Source organism: Dipodomys merriami, unplaced genomic scaffold (assembly GCF_024711535.1).
Source record: "Dipodomys merriami isolate MVZ:Mamm:240054 unplaced genomic scaffold, mDipMer1.0.p SCAF_15, whole genome shotgun sequence".
Lineage (NCBI taxonomy): Eukaryota > Metazoa > Chordata > Mammalia > Rodentia > Heteromyidae > Dipodomys > Dipodomys merriami.
The window spans coordinates 29,449,430-29,468,361 of NW_027202826.1; the positions used below are offsets into that span (position 1 = coordinate 29,449,430).

Genomic DNA, 18,932 nt, shown 5'->3' on the forward strand with positions numbered 1-18,932 from the left:
CGGGTGAGAACAATGACTTTCAGGACTTGTGGATGGTGAGAGGCTCAAAGGTATTCCATGACTGAAGGGCCCTTCCTACATTCGACTTTGAACACATCCCACACGAGCAACTCTAAAGACGAGCTTGTAGACCTTTACAGGCATCACCACAGCAATCACTGACATATTTAGAAATGAGCCAAGTCTTCTCCATTTTGTGTGATTTGAATGGGATTTGTCTCCTTATCTACTAACCTGAAGAAGTCACTGGTATGGCTCATTTCTGTCACCCTAGCTATTCAGGAGGCTGAGATCTGACAATCAACATTCAAAACCAGCGCAGGAAAGAAAGTCTGTAAGACTCTTTTCTCCAATTAGCAACCCAAAAAAAAGAGCCAAAAGTAGAACTGTGGCTTAAGTCATAGAGCCCCAGCCATGAGTGTAAAAAGCAAAGGAACAGCAAATGCCCAGACCCCAATACCAATAAATAAGTGCCCCAAAAGGTATTGAATAAACAAAGTGCCAGCTTCCTATTAGTAAATTCAAATAAAACATTCTATTACAATGAGTCAAATCAAAAATATATATATTCAAGCCGGGCACTGGTGGCTCATACCTGTAATCCTAGCTACTCAAGAGGCTGAGATCTGAGGATCACGGTTCAAAGCCAGCCCAGGCAGGAAAATAGGTGAAACTCTTATCTCCAATAAACCACCAGAAAACCAGAAGTGGCGCTGTAGCTCAATTGGAAGAGCACTAGACTTGAGCTGAAGAGCTGAGAGACAGCACCCAGGCTCAGAGTTCAAGCCTCACGACCGACAAAAAAAAAGTATATATTCTAGACTAAATGGGTCTGTACAATTATACATTTTTGAGGTCTCCTGTTAAAATTATTTTGTCCCTGCCACATCATATTTAGCTCATCTACATGGGCTAGAGACATATAACTATGATCTATGTAAAATAAATGGAGGTTAAAAAAACCCATGATATAATCACTGTGATCTGTATTTGATTTAGGAAATGAAATAGATGAAACAAATTGCTTATGTAATAACAGGCAATGCCAAGTGTGTAGCATTATATGGACACAAATAACAGTCCAATGGAAAAATTACTTTGCAATACATTTTTACCTTAAGGAATTTTTCCCACCAATGATCCGCTTCTGTCGATGGTGCAATAATCTCAACCCACAAACAGAGGACAAGGTGTCTGAAGCAGAAATGAATGAGGCATGTCACACTGTCAATAGAGGACTAAACACATGAGAGACACCTATCTTCTGATGAGCTCCTCCATATTTTAAATGCCCATTCTTTTCATAGGATAGGATCATTTTTTTACAATTAAAAATAACTTTTTCATTGAACTTTTTATTGAGGTAATAATGGTACAAGCAGATGACAAACTGTATGGAGCATTCCATTACTCAACTCAGAAGCATTTCATGGGCTGCTGAATGGTTTGACCCTGTGCAGTCTCTGGTAGCCACCCAGGCCTCCTTCTGCTGGTTATAAAAGTTGTTCTGCCATTCAAGAAATGTTAAGACAGAGAATCGCAAAGACAGTAGTGGTCTAGATCACTTCTTAGCTACAACCTTCTTCAAGCCATAGATAAAAGTGTAACTCAGAGGAACAAAGCACACTCACTTCTCAAAATAGAATTTTGATCTGAATTTACATTTACTTGCTCATATACTATAGTAACATACAAAAGCCAGCATCCCAAGATCACAGATTTCTGTCAAGGATATACAAAAAAAAGTTATATTAAAAAACATAAAGAGGGGGCTGAGGGAGGGCATTACTCAAGTGGTAAGAGTGCTTGCTTAGCATGTGCAAGGCTTGGTGTTTGATTTCTTGGATTCAGTCCTCAGCAGCACACACACACACACACACACACACACACACACACACGTACACACACTCACATGCACACACATAACACGTATTATATATAATGTGCATATAAGTATCATATATACTATAGTATTTATAATGTATATAAATTATTATATATAATATATATATAATATAAAATATTATAATGTCTATATGCTACAGAATAACAATGCATAGTGACATACATTATATTACATATCAGGTATACATACATATGTCATATATATGAAGAGGTGATATACAAAAGATAGGTAAATATACAAAATAGATTTTATATAGGGATAGTTTTTTGCCTAAATATATATGCACAAAATGTTTGCTGTCTGTATAAGAAGGGAATTGTGCCAAATGTATGAAGACTGAATCCTCATAATAACTAAGTTGAAGGGAATCAACTGTAGTTCACTCTCCTTCCTTCCTTCCTTCTTTCCTTCCTTCCTTCTTTCCTTCCTTCCTTCCTTCCTTCCTACCTTCTTTCCTTCTTCCTTTCTTCTTTCCTTCCTTCCTTTCACTAGGGTTTGAACTCAGAATCTCAAAGTTGCTACACAGGGACTTTACCACTTGAGCCACTTCAATAGCCCCAAAGTAGTTAGTTCTTGACAGAGAAAGTATTTCAACAATGTGTTAATTTGCCAAATGATCTCAGAAGTATAGTGTCCAAAGCTGAACTTTCATCACTTAGGATATGAGTCATCTAGGTGACACTGCAAATTATAAGCTATTAGAAAAACAAAAATTTCCAACCATATCCAAATCATGTCAATGTATATAATTGCCAAGAAAAGGACTGATATAATACTGAGAAAGCAAAACTTTAAGTTTACATCATTCTGGGACAAAGAGTTCCTAATCACAGGGAAGGGAAATCTTTTAAAGCTATACACTGGAATAAAATATTTAATAAACCAGATCGAGGTCTTTTGGGAAAGGATTATGAAAACAATGAGTTGCATCTGTTCATATTATACAAGTCACCAACTCTTGAACAACATAAGACTATTTTGTGTTGGTAAACCATAATCAGTTTTGTAACTAGCCTGAGATGACATCTTTTTGTTGAGGTATGGTAGCATTGCAAGCCATGAAAAATATCAAGATAAGGTGCAATTCGGTGAAGGTATGAAGAAATGGTAAAACAAATCCATGATATCTCATATTTTATGCTTTTCAGCTGCTTAAGAAATTTGACTGAATCTAAAGAATTAGCTACAATTAATTCATAAGTATAATGTAAATTATTAAAAGAAATTTATTTAATTGTCATCAGCATTCAGGGAAAACTGGGTTACTACCTTGTTTTTCCATATTTAGAGGCTCTCTGATATGAAGAATCCTATTATCAATATTCAAATAATTTATTACATTGCCTTTGACAGTAATTATAAGGTGTTGAAAACAAAAGAGAGAGCCTGGCATGGTGGAACTGTATTCCCTGCACTTAGACTGGGACAGGAGGATCTAAAGTTGGAGGACACTTTGGGCTACATAGGGAATTCTAGGCCCCCTGGGTGTTCATAGCAAGTCCCTGAAAGGACGAGGAGGAGAAGCGGGTGTGTGTGTGTGTGTGTGTGTGTGTGTGTGTGTGTGTGTGTGTGTGTGTGTGTGTGTGTGTGTGTGTGTGTGTGTGTGTGTGTGTGTGTCTGTCTGTGTGTGTGTGTCTGTGTGTGTGTGTGTGTCTGTGTGTCTGTGTGTGTGTGTCTGTGTGTCTGTGTGTAAGAAGTGGAGGTGGGAGAGAGTAGAGACACAAACACCGACAGAAGCAAGAGCCATAGAAACAGAGACAGAGAATGCTCAGGTGCAACACGTGCATTCAATTATGGACTTTCAGGCTGGGCACCAGTGGCTCACATTTGTAATCCTAGCTATTCAGGAGGCTGAGATTTGATGAACCAGGTTTTAAGCCAGCTCAGGAAGACAAATACAGGAGACTCGTATGTCCAGTTAACCACCCCAAAAAAAGCTAGAAATGGAGGTGTGGTTCGAGTGGTAGAGGGCCAGTTTTGAGCAACAAAACCTAAGCAAAAAGCACAAATTTCAAGCCCCAGTACTGACACTATAGATTTTCAATCTGGATCAAGAGATAACTAGTTGTCTTTTTCATAAAGCATAACCATACACTATTCTAAAGTAGCTAATTCCCCCACTCATTCATTCAAAGCAATATTTACTTCATAACACTTGAATTTCCTCAGAGAACTCTAAGGAATACCAACTTATTAACCTGTACAAAGAGTCTACTATATTTTCCCTTCCCTTAAGTTACACATTTCAGAGAATAAAAGCTTACAAAAGGTAATTTTTAGTTTTGAAATATATTTATTCTTGCTTGTTTAAAATATCAGGAACTAGGGGCTGGGAAGGTGGCTCAGTGGTAGAGCGCTTGCCTTGCATGCCTGAGGCCCTGAGTTTGAGTCCTCAGCACCACATAAGCAAAAAGAAAAAAGCCGGAAGTGGCGCTGTGGCTCAAGTGGTAGAGCGCTAGCCTTGAGCTGAAGAGTTGAGGGACAGCACCCAGGCCCAGAGTTCAGGCCCCACGACTGGACCCAAAAAATAAACCAAAAAACAACAAACAAACAAACAAAAACATCAGGAACTGGGTGAAGAAGTGCCTGATTTTTTGGAGACATCCCTGTTTGCATTTCTTTGCTTTTTGTGAAGTAGATGGCAATTCTGAATTGTCAAGCCTGACAGCTCTATGATACTCAAAGTAGAAACACACTGAAATGACAAAGAATGTAAAAGGATCTCAGAGATGACAAGGTCCTAGAAAGACATCAACCAAGAACTTTGCCATCCTGGTCAGCCTCAAGTAAGCACATTTTTCCAAAAACCTAGCACTGGTTCTAAACATTGACACAAGTAACACTGTATACATTCTCTTTGCACAGGATTTTCATGACCAGGGCACCATGTGTGGAAATGAATGAAGTGGGAATGAGTAGTCTTTTATGTGTTCAGGGCCTGTGAAGGAGACTTACCTTTATTACTATTTCCTGATGCTTTCTTGCCAAAATAATCACAAATAACTCCTGCATCTTCACTATGGCGGCAGTTGTGTCTTCCAATCTCTTGTTTGATGCAATCGGCCAGAGACCTCTCGTTTCCTGTGCACTTCACATTGTCCATGTGGATGGGGCCTTTTCCTTCCCCAAAATAAGCCACGGTTCTTGCTCTGGCAGGACCCCTGGAAGCAAAGCATTCTTTAGGGATGTAGAGACTCAGTCAAGCACCCATGCGACTAGAGCACAGAGATCTTCTCGCCTGTTCATTAACGTTGACATAGTAAAATTAATTAGCCTGTACATGTCCAGAAGACCCTTTATTTTTCCATGACTGTCCATAAATTGAAATAAGAACTGTACCCTCTTCAGTGTCATGCCCCATAGATGTTTCCTGTCATTTAACTTTTGCTTAGAAAGTCACACTAAATGGCATTTCAAAAGAAGAAAGAAAGCTAGTTTTAAACTCTAAACTGGAGGGGGGGAAATAAAAACAATTTTCAACCCTCTTAAGGTATAACAGTAAGCCAGATGTTGGGGGCTCATACCTGTAATCCTAGCTACTCAGGAAGCTAAGATCTGATGTTCAAAGCCAGCCCAAGCAAAAAGTTCATAAGATTCTTATCTCCAATTTACCAAGCTAAAAGTTCATAAGATTCTTATCTCCAATTAATCACCCCTTCCTCCTCCCCCAAAATAGCCAGAAGTGGAGCTCAAGTGGTAGAGTGCTTTTGTACCTTGAGCACAAAAGCTCAGGGATAACACCTAGGCACTAGTTCAAGCCCCAGGACTGGCAAACACACACACACACACACACACACACACACACACACACACACACACACGCATGCATGCACACACGCAAGCACGCACACACGCACGCACACACACACTAGAATATTACTAAGGAAATTTTGATATTAAATAATTCTCAGAGTCTTAAGAACTGATTTTTTTTTCTTCTAAAGGATGCAAATGTACCATTCTTAATAGAGAACACAGGAATTAAAAATAGAAGGCAGACTTACTTTTGACATATTTCTCTTTCTCTTTCTACTAGCACACTACTTTTTTTGTTTGTTTGTTTTGTTTTGTTTTTTGGGTCCGGTCGTGGGGCCTGAACTCTGGGCCTGGGTGCTGTCCCTCAGCTCTTCAGCTCAAGGCTAGCGCTCTACCACTTGAGCCACAGCGCCACTTCCGGCTTTTTTTCTTTTTGCTTATGTGGTGCTGAGGAATCGAACCCAGGGCCTCAGGCATGCAAGGCAAATGCTCTACCACTGAGCCACCTTCCCAGCCCAACACACTACTTTTTTAAATGTGCAAATTAGTAGGGCACTCAAATTAGTGACTCAAATCTGTAACGGTAGGTGCTGGGGAGCTGGAGATTGGAAAATCATGATTCAAAGCCAGTCTGGGCATAAACATTCATGAGACTCCATGTCAACCCCATGGCTTAGCACAGCGGTGTACCCCTGTCATTCCTAGCAACATGGAAAAGCACAATGGAGGATTACAGTCCAGGTGAGCCTAGCATAAACAAAGTGAGACCCTACCTCGAAAATAACCAGCCAACACTAAAAGGTGCTGGTGTGACTCAAGTGGTACAGTAACTGCTTACCAAATTGTCAGTCCTCACATTTAATCCCCATTGTACCATTACACAGAAAAAATGTATATGCAAATTCAAAAACTTTTAATGCAATAAAATATTTCAACCAACCTCAAATTTAAAACTCTACTAATAAATTAACAAATGTAATTACAAAAGACAAAGCTTCAAAGTTTGAGTTATAGGGGCTGGGTGCACACAGATCAAGTGCTAGAACACTTGCCTAACATGCACGAAGCCCTGGGTTCAATCCTTAGCACCACCCAAAAATGTACATATATGTATATGTGTATACATGCATATATATAAACACATGCCTACATATATATATATATATATATATTTACAATATTTGAAGAGTAGAAAATTATCCTGCTGTTCAAGTATTTATTAAAGAGGGTAAAAACTATAAACAAAAAGAAAAATTCAATAAATATTAAATGAAGAACATCACTTTACTAAAAATCACCCTAAGGTACAACCAAAAGATGGTTGTAATAAGTATTTACAAGGCTGAAGGTGTGGCTCAAGTACTAGAACTCCATCTGTGAAGAAAGTAAACAGCTGAACAATAGCACTAGGCCCTGATTTCAAGTCCCAATATCGATATACACACACAAAATTTACAAATATATTCATTGGTAAATATTTTCTAATACACAAAATGGCGTATATTATATAATTAATATCCAGATTTGTGTGTGTGCGTGTGTATGCACACATGCTAGTTCTAAGGCTTGAACTCAGGGCCCAGACACTGTCCCTGAGTTTTTTGCTCAAGGCTAGCACTCTATTACTCTGAGCCACAAAATCTACTTCTGAGTTTTTTGGTGCTAACTGGAGATAAAAGTCTCACAGACTTTCCTGTCTGGGCTGACTTTGAACTGTGATCCTCAGATCTCATCTTTCTGAGTAGCTAGGATTGCAGGGATAGCAGGCGTGAGCCACACCAGTGCCGGGCTCCCAGAAATAATACAAGAATAAAATGTACCAGACAGATACAACAACTTTGTATTTTATACCAAAGGAAATATCAATGGCCAAGAAACAAATGGAAGCATGTCGATCATTAGTAAGCAGGGAGATGTACTAAGTAAAACACTACCCCAGCTGCCCACGGATTAAATCTGTTTGTAAATTAAACAGAGTTTGTTATATAAGAAAGTGAAAAGTAATCTTACATCTCTTGATAAAACCGAGGCAACACAATGCCTACAAGGCAGAAGTTCTACTCTTAATTATATTTTTGAAAAAAACAAACCTTAAGAATACCATCAGAAAATCCTAAGAATGTTCTTAGCAGTCATGATATCTTTAATTAATTTTTTTTTTTTGAGTCTAGTCGTGGGGCCTGAACTCTGGGCCTGGGCACTGTCCCTCAGCTCTTCAGCTCAAGGCTAGCGCTCTACCACTTGAGCCATAGCGCCACTTCCAGCTTTTTTCTTTTTGCTTATGTGGTGCTGAGGAATTGAACCCAGGGCCTCATGCATGCAAGGCAAGCACTCTACCACTGAGCCACCTTCCCAGCCCCAACAGTCATGATATTTTTAAAAGCAAGACTAGAAATGATGTTATGATGATTTGAATGCCCTCCTCAAAACTCATGTTCAAGTTTAATAGGATTGTCTAAGAGTGGGACCAGATGGGGCTTTCAAAGGATGAGACAGAGCCTCATGAATAGGTGCATCCATCCATGGATTAGTAGATCCGAGCATTCATGGATGGTCTCAATACTGATCTGGTCCACTAGAAAAGCCAGTTCAGTTTGGTCCCTTGTCGGTACCCTTCTCATCATTTGCTGCCGTGAGCCACCTTGGAATGCCAATCTCAAAAGGTCAGCTCATAGACCTAGAGGGTGCGGGGTAAACAGCCTACATTTTGTTTAAGGATTGTTCACTTAATTTTTTTCTGTTATCTTTAAGGATTTCGACATGTCAGCTGATGAATATAAGACATCATGACTAGTGTCACCCTGTCTTGCAGTATTCAGTTAAAGCAATGGGAAATGAATTAATAAAGATAAATAACCCAGCATCAACACCATAAATAAATAAATTGGATAGTTAACACAATTTAATACTATAGAGAAAAATGCATATGAGTGGATTATAGTCACTTGGATCAACAGAGATAAATCTCAAAAGTAAATCTAAGAATAGTGATAAGAAAGTGAAGGACCTAAAGTAGTATGGTTTAACTTTTGAAAAACAGATTGTTTTTAATAGCTAAAGCTACGGCTTAAGGATGTCACTAGTTTTAAGGTTATGAAGATTCAATGAAATGACACTGACATTTGAGACAGTGGTCACTTTGGGATGGTAAAGTAAGAATGTCGGATTGGCCCACAAGGAGCTTAAAAGTACAATAACATTCTTTTTTCCAAGCTTGGTTATAGAAGCCAAGGTTTGTGTAATGTCCTCCAGACTGTGTATATATGTTCTGTGTGTGTGTGCACATACACAAATACACACAGACACTTATACGCACATACGTATACATGTTCTGCTAAGGAAGAAAATTTTAAATTTCAAAGATAAAATAACTACACTTTCTATAGGTCTAAGAAGTATTTTCTCTTCATATATTTTTAATAGATGACAAGATCAAATCTACTTATGAAAATGATTTAATTTTTTTTTGTCAGTCGTGGGACTTGAACTCAGGGCCTGGGCTCTGTCCCTGAGCTCTTTCAATCAAGGCTAATGCTCTACCACTTTGAACAACAGCACCACTTCTGGTTTTTGAGTGGTTAAGTGGAGATAAGAGTCTCACGGGCTTTTCTGCCTGGGCTGGCTTTGAACCATGATTCTCAGATCTCAGCCTCCTTAATAGCTAGGATTACAGGAATGAGCCACCAACACCAGCTCTGATTTGACTTTTAAATGTCATATACAAAATATGAAACTTAACTCTTTGCAGGTACTTCAATGTAAACACAAATTAGATATACTTTAATTTTGATTGTTAATAAAACAGTGTTACACCAATTTTTAAAAGAAATTATTTAAACCAGACACTGGTGGCTCACGTCTATAATCCTAGCAATTCATGAAGCTGAGATCTGAGGATTGCATTTGGAACCTAGCCTGGGCACGAAAATATATGAGACTCTGATCTCCAATTAGTTACCAAAAATGGTAGTTAACTGAAGATCAAAATATCACAGACTTTACTGCCTAGGCTAGCTTTGGATTGTGATCCTCAGATTTCGATTTTCTGGGTAGCTACAATTATAGGCATGAGCCACCACTGTCTGTTTTATTAGACTCTTAGATTTTTTAAGCTTTTTTATGTGCTATACTGTATATTTCAAGAGGGGAAAAAAGAAAAGTTTAGCAAGATACTATTTGTTACTTCTTTATAATTCTGAATTAAGTCAATAAGCTGACTACATTTTCAACTGAGAGGCATTATTAGATTTAGGGAGCTAGGGGCATGGTTCAAGGCGCTGCGTTTGAACACCAGGGCTGTCTCTAAAAAAAGAGGCACTGATGAGAACAAACCTCAAAACAAATCAGAAATGTTCAGCAAGAAACCAATCCAAATAATGAGCGTCCTTACTTATAGCCAAGCTGCCGGCAGGTCACAGTGGCGTCCTTGTCCGTCCATCCATCATCACAGATTGTTCCCCACTGGCCATTGATAAAGACCTCCACTCGTCCTTCTTTCTTATTTTCTCCATCCATCAGTCTGATAGGAAAACCTAACCATGATTCAAAAGTATTAGAAAAGCCAAACCAGCAAACTTATGCTAAGGCATGAGACTTTACAGAACACATTTTTTTTTTAAAGATCAGATATAAAATCAATTGGGCAATTTGTTTGAGGGAGAAAAGGAAGAGATATCAATAAAACCCTATATCTACATCTATGTATTTTGAAACACCAACGTCAAAGTGCTCACATTGCTCAACCTTGTATCCCCAGCATTCAGAATTTTGCCTGGTATCTATAGAAAAACCAATAGCTGTTCGTTAAATGAATGAATGGCACTATAGAAGTGAGAGGGTTTTTTAAATTACAACTAATTTCTAAATATTAAAAGAACATGAATCTAGACTTGTGTTTACTTCTTATCTTTAAAAAAAATCTATGAACCAAGCCAGGCATCAGTGATTCATACCTATAATCCTGGCTACTCAGGAGGCTGACATTTGAAGTTTGAAGCCAATCTTGGGCAGAGAAATTTGAGAGACTCCTAACTCCAACTAGCCAGCAAACAGCCCAAAGTGAAGGTCTGACTTACATGGTAGCCTTGAGCATAAAAGCTATTCAAGAGCATAAGGCCATGAGTTCAAGCTCCCAGGGCTAGCATCAATCAATCAACAAATAAATAAATGAAAAGATGATTCAATCATGAGGTTAAAGTCAAGGCCTACCTATGTCTATTTTAACATCTATTCACACACGCAGGGATGTATACCATAGCTGCACAGACTTTTCTTCCCAGCTTCAAACCACAATCCTCCAAATCTCAGCCTCCTGCATATCTAGGATTACAGGCATGAGCCACCAGCACCTGACTTCCATATATATATTTTTTTTTTGGGGGGGGGGTCTGGTCGTGGGGCCTGAACTCTGGGCCTGGGCGCTGTCCCTCAGCTCTTCAGCTCAAGGCTAGTGCTCTATCACTTGAGCCACAGCACCACTTCGGCTTTTTTCTTTTTGCTTATGTGGTGCTGAGGAATCGAACCCAGGGCCTCTGGCTTGCAAAGCAAGCGCTCTACCACTGAGCCATCTTCCCAGCCCCACCTCTATATTTTTCATTCATGTTTATTCTGCCCTTTTCACCAGACATTGAGAATTTGTCTAGAATGCTTAATTGTTGTTTGAAGATCTTTATCTAAATTATTTCAGGACTGTGAGAGAACCTAGTTACCTGTTATCCAAACAGGAGACAGAAAAAATATATATAATTGGGGAACAGGAAAGATACTTGATAGGGAACTTTCTAGAAAATTGCATTTTAGAAAGGTGGGAAAGAGGGTCTATTAAATGAGTCCACTTAGAACACCACTGAGATCGCTGAAGAAGCAACAGATAGCTAGTGACAAAGCACTGAACAGGATGGGGGAAGGAAACAATCTTTGTTTTTACATAAAATCATGTCCTAGCCTCTTGTCTGTAATCCTCGCCACCCAGGAGACTAAGATTTGAGGCTCGTAGTTTGAAGCCAGCCTGGGCAAACAAATCACTGAGACTCTTCTCTCCAATTTAACCAGTAAAAAGCTGAAAGTGCAGACATGGCACAAAGTGGCAGGACACTAGCCCTGAGTGAAAAAGTCAAGAAAGAGTGAGAGGCCAGGAGTTCAAGTCCCAGGATTGGCAAAGACTTAGGAGTCAAGATCAATGAATATTGAAATAAGTGATGGAGGGATCGATGAATGGATAATTTTGGTTTTTCTACCTTTCAGACACATGCGATTATAAGCACATTCCATGAGAAAGATTTCCATGTCACATACATGCAAAAATTGAGGAGAAACAAATTTCATCCGTGGAAAGACCCAAGGATTGTTTTTCTTGGGAAACCCACTTGTAAGCAGAGTACCAATGATGAGACATGTTTCCCGTGCAGGCCCGTGGTTTGAGCTGGGGTAAATCTCAAGCGCAGCAGCAAATGCTCACCTTGGGAAAGTCTGCGCATATCGCTGCCAGGATAGCAGGCGATGCCCACGTCTTCTCGGTGGCTGCAGTCATGCCGGCCCCACGGCTTCCTGGGACACTGTAGGAAATGGCTTTCCTTCCCAGAGCAGCTGACATCATCCAGCCATATGGGCCCTGAGCTCTCTTCAATATGGTTTGCAGAGACTTGTTTGCCATATCTGTGGCAATGAAATAAACATTCTGCACACGACTGCTGCCTTACATTTCAGGGAACCATAAAACAAACAAGCTAATTAAGCGTCATGACTTCAGAGGGCAGGCATTTGGTCTTTCTCTTACCTTGGAGACTCAGAGTGGTGTTTGCTTTCATCGTACGTTTTAATCCTCTTAATAATTTCTGATTGATTCCATAAGTAACTAAAGGGGAATTCGTTCTTGTGTCTGTCTACAGTTTAACCTTCCAACCGAGGGGATTAACTTCCAATTCCCAATTTTGTGAGAATCCCTGGGAACTGTCTGTCTGACTTTGGCCTTTGCTGAGCTTTCTGAGCTCATGTGATTTTTATCCTATCCCCTACAGCTCTTTGGTATTCTCCTCTCCAAAATAAAATGCAGTGACTGCTCAAGCCTGGTGCCCCACCCAGAATAAAGTTCTGATGTCAGCCCATGAAAATCATAATAATGCTTTACATGTAAGTTTAATTTTTATCAATTTTGACACTGGCATTCCAATTGACTTTCTAGTTTATATTATATCATACGTATTTGTAAGGAATTATATTTCCTATAAAATAGGAAATACCTGTGAAATTCATCCTCCTTTCAATCTTCCTTTGGTTCCAAAAATATCCAAGTTTCCAGAAATCAGTGTGCTTAAAAGATTTTTATGGTGTCATTATGTTCTAAAAGTCGATGAAATTCAACTCTAATTCATAAGGTTTGTGTCAATCATTTTCTCACTTAATGTTTCTTATTTTTGACATTAAGAATATAAAAAGTGCCAGGCACTGGTGGCTCATGCTGTAACCCTAGCTACTCAGGAGGTTGAGGTCTGAGGATCATAGTTTGAAGCCAGCCTGGGCAGGAAAGTCTATGAGACTCTTATCCCAATTAACTACCAGAAAGCTGGAAATGGAGCTATAGCTCAAAATAGTAGAGCACTAGCTTTAAGCAGAAAAGCTCATGGACAGTGCTCAGGCCCTGAGTTCAAGCCCATGACTGAGCCAAAAAGAAGGAGGAGGAGGAGGGGGGAAGAGGAACAGGAGGAGGAAGAGAAGAAGGAGGAAGAAGGCTCTTTTAATTCGCCATGAATTTCTCTAGTTGTTTAACTGTATTTAACCACCTGGCATTTAAAAAATTAAAACAATGCACTTTTTCATTTATCTTAATTTTCTCCCATCATCTTTCTAACTCATCAGTTGTAAATCTTGTATTGCTATCACTTTCAACTTACCCCTTCCTCCTAAAAAGAATGCATCAGTCTGTCATCCTCAACTATATACATGACATACATATACCAGGAAGTTGTTTTGTGCCAATGCTAAATCTTGAACTGAGAACCCTCATGTACTTGCATGGCCACTTGAGCCATACCTTCATTCCCAGCTTTTTGCTGGTTAGTTAGAGATAAGAATCTCCTGGTTTTGGACAGCAATCTTACAATCTTAGCTTCTCTTAGGTAGGATTACAGGCATGAGTCACTGGTACCCAACTCCAGGAAGTTATTTTAGTTCAATATTTTACTACTATCAAGAAACACAAGGTTTTCTCTTTTCCTCATTCCAAATGAGTTTTCTTTCAAAAATTCCTCAGTAAACTACATGTAGCACATGCTCACACCAACACATTAAGAGAACACTTTTAGAACCAGTGAGTATTCTATCTATGAATGAAAGAAAAGCTGGATTGATTTACGAATGAAAGTAATAAAACATGGAGGAGAAAGTTACTATTACAATTCTTTAATGAGGAAAATGGTGAAAATATATGGAAAACAATAGGGTTTATGAATCTCTCTGAATTTGTGAAAGCAGATCACAGTTTTCTGTGTAACAGATTCACAAACATAAAATGACATGTGCTAAGTAATTCCTAGTAATTGTCAGTAATTATTTGGCTGATACATCATACCCTCTGACCTAGTAATTTTATAAATGTCCTGTCTGGGTGCTGAGTCAAGCCTGTAATTCTAGCTACTCAGGAGGCTGAGACCTGAGGGTCATAGTTCAAAGCCAGACCTAGGAGGAAAGTGTGAGATTCTTATCTCCAATTAAACACCAAAAAGCCAGAAATGAAGCTATGGCTCAAATGGTAGAGCACTAGCCTTGAGCACAAAAGCCCAGGGATAGCACCCAGTTCAAGCCCAGTACTGGCAAAACAAAACAAAACTGCTCTGCCCAATAAATTTCAAAATATGAGGTAATTATACGTATTTATACGTATAATGAAATATTGTTTACAGCTAATCTAATATGAAATTAATATCTACCTAAAATTAACTTGAATATTACATAAATTATGACATGACTATCATGACTATTTAGTGTATATGAGGTTACCATGAAAACTTGTGACTTATGTAGACATATAAAGTAAAAAAAATGCAGACAAAGCTCCAATGTTCATTATTAGAGGAGATATAGCTATATGTACAAGTTATAATAACAAGAGTATAAAAAGAAAAAAAGTATAGTATTTTATTTATTTCTTTTCCAAACTTCCTTTTATATTGTTTTTATAAGTTTATATATATTAATTTGTAATGTAAATATATATTTAAACAGTATTTTTTCTTCCTTTTCCAAACTTTCTCTTTTCTATTGTTTTTATAAATTCATATGCACATTAATTTATAATACATTGTTTATTTATATATTTTAACACGATTTATCCCAGCATACAGTTTTTAAGGTTTAGTGCACATTTGCAATTAGCTTCAGCTCAAGCTGAAAGGAAAGAATTTTGTCAATCATTTAAGCATGAAAACACCACTTCAAGCATGACAGAAATATGGAAAACAAAGAATGGTCATTCATGGGTTTTGTCCAAGTATTTGCTCAAAGGCACCATTACTGCAGCCATTACTGCAGTCAATATAAGTCCTCACACTAGAATGCATTGTGCATATGACACGACATGGAATACATGGCCCAAAGTGTGAGACTCAGCCAAGGCGAGTTCTAAAGGTCATCTCATGACACAGTGCTGTTTTCCTCAAATAACAGTGATCATTATCACAGCATTCTGACATGTCACTGGGCTGCACTGAAATGTTAGACACCATGATGTCAAAACTAACCACATCCAGTGGTAGAGAATGTCTGAGGACATGATGCCTTCAGTATTACTTGCAGAGAATCAAAGGGATTTAGAAGTCACCACTGACGTCAACTGATTTGTTTAAGGAGAGAGGGGGCAGGAAAGTTGACTGACGCAAATGGCAAGGAGTGGTTATTTGTCATCTTAGAAGTTGTTGTGTTTTATTGTTGTGTGCCCATCAGTAAGCAGGCAGACAGATGATAGATAGATAGATAGACAGACAGACAGACAGACAGACAGATAGACAGACAGATAGATGGATAGACAAACAGACAAACAGATTTCATAGATTGGATGGATGGATAGATGGACAGATGGATGGAAGATTGATATATATATATATATATATATGATAGAAAATAAATAATGGAATGGATAGATCAAGGGATAGAGCGAGCGCTCTACCACTTGAGCTATAGCGCCACTTCCGGTTTTCTGGTGGTTTATTGGAGATAGGAGTCTCACGGTCTTTCCTGCCCGGGCTGGCTTTGAACTGTGATCCTCAGATCTCAGCCTCCTGAGTAGCTAGGATTACAGGCGTGAGCCACCAGCGCCCGGCTTCACAAGAAGACTTTTAAAGATACAACTTGGCATTTAGCTGCTTCATAGTGACAGGTCTTACTTAAATCCCAGCTGTCGACAAGCCACATATGTGTTCGACTCTGTCCAGCCATCGTCACAGACGGTCCCCCACTGGCCCCTATAGTACACCTCCAGGCGGCCCTCATGGCTCCCTTTCCCACCTGCAAGTCGGATGGCTCCATCTATGACAAGAAAGAGACACAGGGTCTAAGCAAATCAATTCTCCAAAAGTGAAAAGGCAAAACAACCCTTGGATATCACCATAAATATCACCATACTCAGGCCTCCCTCTATGTTTTTCATTAAGCGTACAGTCCCATTCCCTCAGTGGTGACTGACACCGTCACGTTGCTTCTGACAACATCACGTTGTTTCTGACGTCTGACACAACACACATCTCTTCCTAGTAACAGCCCACCTGTTCTGTGAGTAGAAAAATAGTTCAAAGTACATATTCTGATTTCTCTAGATGAAATATTGTTTGGGAAAATTTTTGATGATCAAGTTGTGCTTATGCCTAACCAATACCGTTTGCTGATATTTTAAAAGCCAGAAAACACTGTAACTTGGAATTAGTTCAAACTTTCAACTGCAAACCAAAAAATACAGAACGATGAAGACCGAAAAAATTATTCTGGAATAAGGAAAATTGTATCCTGTCCATATCTTTATTATTCCATGTGCAGGCTCTAAACTGGAGCTTGAACTCAGGGCCTCATGCTCTTGCTTGGTGTTTTCACTCAAGGCTGGTGATCAACCATGTGGGCCATACTTCTACTGGCATGTGGCTGGTTAATCAAAATTAAGAGTCTCTCAGATTTTTCTGCTGGGGCTGGCTTTGAACCTGGATCCTCTGGCCTCTTCCATGTGCTTCCTCTATCATGGACCCAGAAACAACAGAGCTAAGGATTATGAACTAAAATCTCTGAAATGTAGAGCCAAACGACAAAGTTTCCTCCTTGAAGCTCATGTAAGGTATTTTGTTACAGCAACTTAAAAACTAACACATTATAAATGGTAACCCCTCTGTACAACACCTTAATAATAATAGTTATTGTTTATAATAGCAATAATAGTTCTTAAAAATAACAAATAATAGTTTTTAACACATCATAGAAACAATAGATTTATGACAAACCAAATTATCCTCATTTCTGTTTTTTCTTCTTCCCTCCAAACTCATAAGAATGTATGCCAAGGGTAACTCTACTCTGACATGACATTCTTATAACACATGACCTATTTGGACAGGCACACTGCCATGTGGCATACTCTGAAAAAGAGCTCACCCAAGTTAATCTGGTTTCTTTAGCCATGTGCTTTAAGCAACAATCACATCAGTACAGTTTTATATCAGCTAGAAACGTGCTCAGAGAGCCAAACTGGTGCATCAAGGAATAAACTAAAAACATGAGTGAATTTATCACTGCACATTTATTTTGATTATTGGGTTTCTGTGATGCAACAAAGTTATATTTTTTGACCTGGCCTTCTGAAACTTTAAATGGAAAATTTCAGAAATAAATAATGAGCTGGGCGTGAAGAGCACACATCTGTAACTCTAGATATTCAGGAGGCTGAGATCTGAGGATCGTTGTTCAAAGCCAGGCCAGGGCAGGAGAGTCCCTAAGACTCTTCTCTCCAGTTAATCACTAGAAAAATGGAAGTGGAGCTGTGGCTCAAAGTGGTAAGGTGCTAGCCTTGTGGGAAAAAAAAGACAATGAATATAAAGCTTGAATTTTAATACATAGTTTGTATTATGTTCATTTAATAGTAATATTCAAATAAAGGAGTAAGGAAGCTGTGGGCTGCAAAGATGGTACTAGGGGTCAGGGTAAGCCTCTTACCAGTTAGAGGGGTACAGGACACCCCAGCATCTTCTTTATGGAGACAGTTATGCTCTCCCCAGGGGCTCTTTGGACACTGATCGATTGAAAATTCATTCCCAGTACATCGGACTTCATCCAACAATATTGGGCCAGACCCTTCCCCAAAAGATGCTTGGTTCCAGGCCTTGGCGATGCCACTGAGAAAACATAAGGACATAAGAATTCTGGGCTGGACAACAAAACTTGTATGACTTTTCCTTTGCCTCTGGTTAAAGATTATCATCAGTTCACTGAATGGGTGATTCATGATTTTCTGTATTTCTTTTTTTCTGTTCATTTGTTGTATTTCTTTACATTTTCTATGATCACATCTACCTCAAAGACTGGTAGCTATTCTCATATGTTTACCCTACTTTGCTTTTGGAGGAGGGTGAGAAAATGGCTGTCCAAAATAAAGACCAGGTCCCTCTCCTTCTAGAGGACTTTGTTCATTTCGTAACATCAGATCTATCTCTCTGTCTACTTTTAGTGTACAGGGCATCAATTATGCTGCGTAAGTGTAAGTACATCCATTACAGAACTTTTGTCAGTATCCCCAATACAACACCAGCATGACAGTGCTACCAATGATAGTTGAAGAAGCGTGTATCAATGATCATTTCTAGGAAGTGTCCTTGTCTCACACCCTTCTTCCTGCTCACTACAAAGCAAGGGTGATGGCTGGAGCTTGAGAAGGTACTGACCTTGGTCCCTAAGGTGCTATTTTAAGGATGACAGATGTGACTCAAGTGGTAGAGTGCCAGCCTTGAATAAAAAAGCCAAGCCAGCTGCTGGTGGTTCACACCTGTAATCCAAGTTACTCAGAAGACTGAGATCTGAGGATTGAGGTCTAAAGCTAGCCTGGGTAGGAAAGCTTGTAATATTCTTATCTCCAATTAACCACCAAAGAAGCCAGAAGTTGAACTCTGGCTCAAAGTTTAGGTCACTAGCCTTAAGCAAGAAGAAGCTGAGGGACAGTACCCAAGTCCCTAGTTCAAGCCCTAGGACCAGCACAAACAAAAGCCAAGTGAAAGTGCAAGATCTTGAGTTTAAGCTACACTACTGG

The 18,932-nt window shown here is 39.1% G+C and overlaps 1 protein-coding gene across 1 annotated transcript in view; it reads right to left on the bottom strand.

Annotated features, from left to right (window-relative positions):
- Positions 1–18,932, bottom strand: part of Prss12 (serine protease 12) — a 68,552-nt gene that overhangs the window by 13,469 nt on the left and 36,151 nt on the right. The window contains exons 3-8 of the mRNA XM_070021979.1: positions 17,846–18,024; positions 16,039–16,180; positions 12,120–12,316; positions 10,053–10,194; positions 4,862–5,067; positions 1,116–1,194 (exon numbers count right to left, since the gene is read on the bottom strand). Of these exons, the coding sequence (XP_069878080.1) occupies positions 1,116–1,194; positions 4,862–5,067; positions 10,053–10,194; positions 12,120–12,316; positions 16,039–16,180; positions 17,846–18,024 (945 nt within the window). The remainder of the gene's footprint in view (positions 1–1,115; positions 1,195–4,861; positions 5,068–10,052; positions 10,195–12,119; positions 12,317–16,038; positions 16,181–17,845; positions 18,025–18,932) is intronic.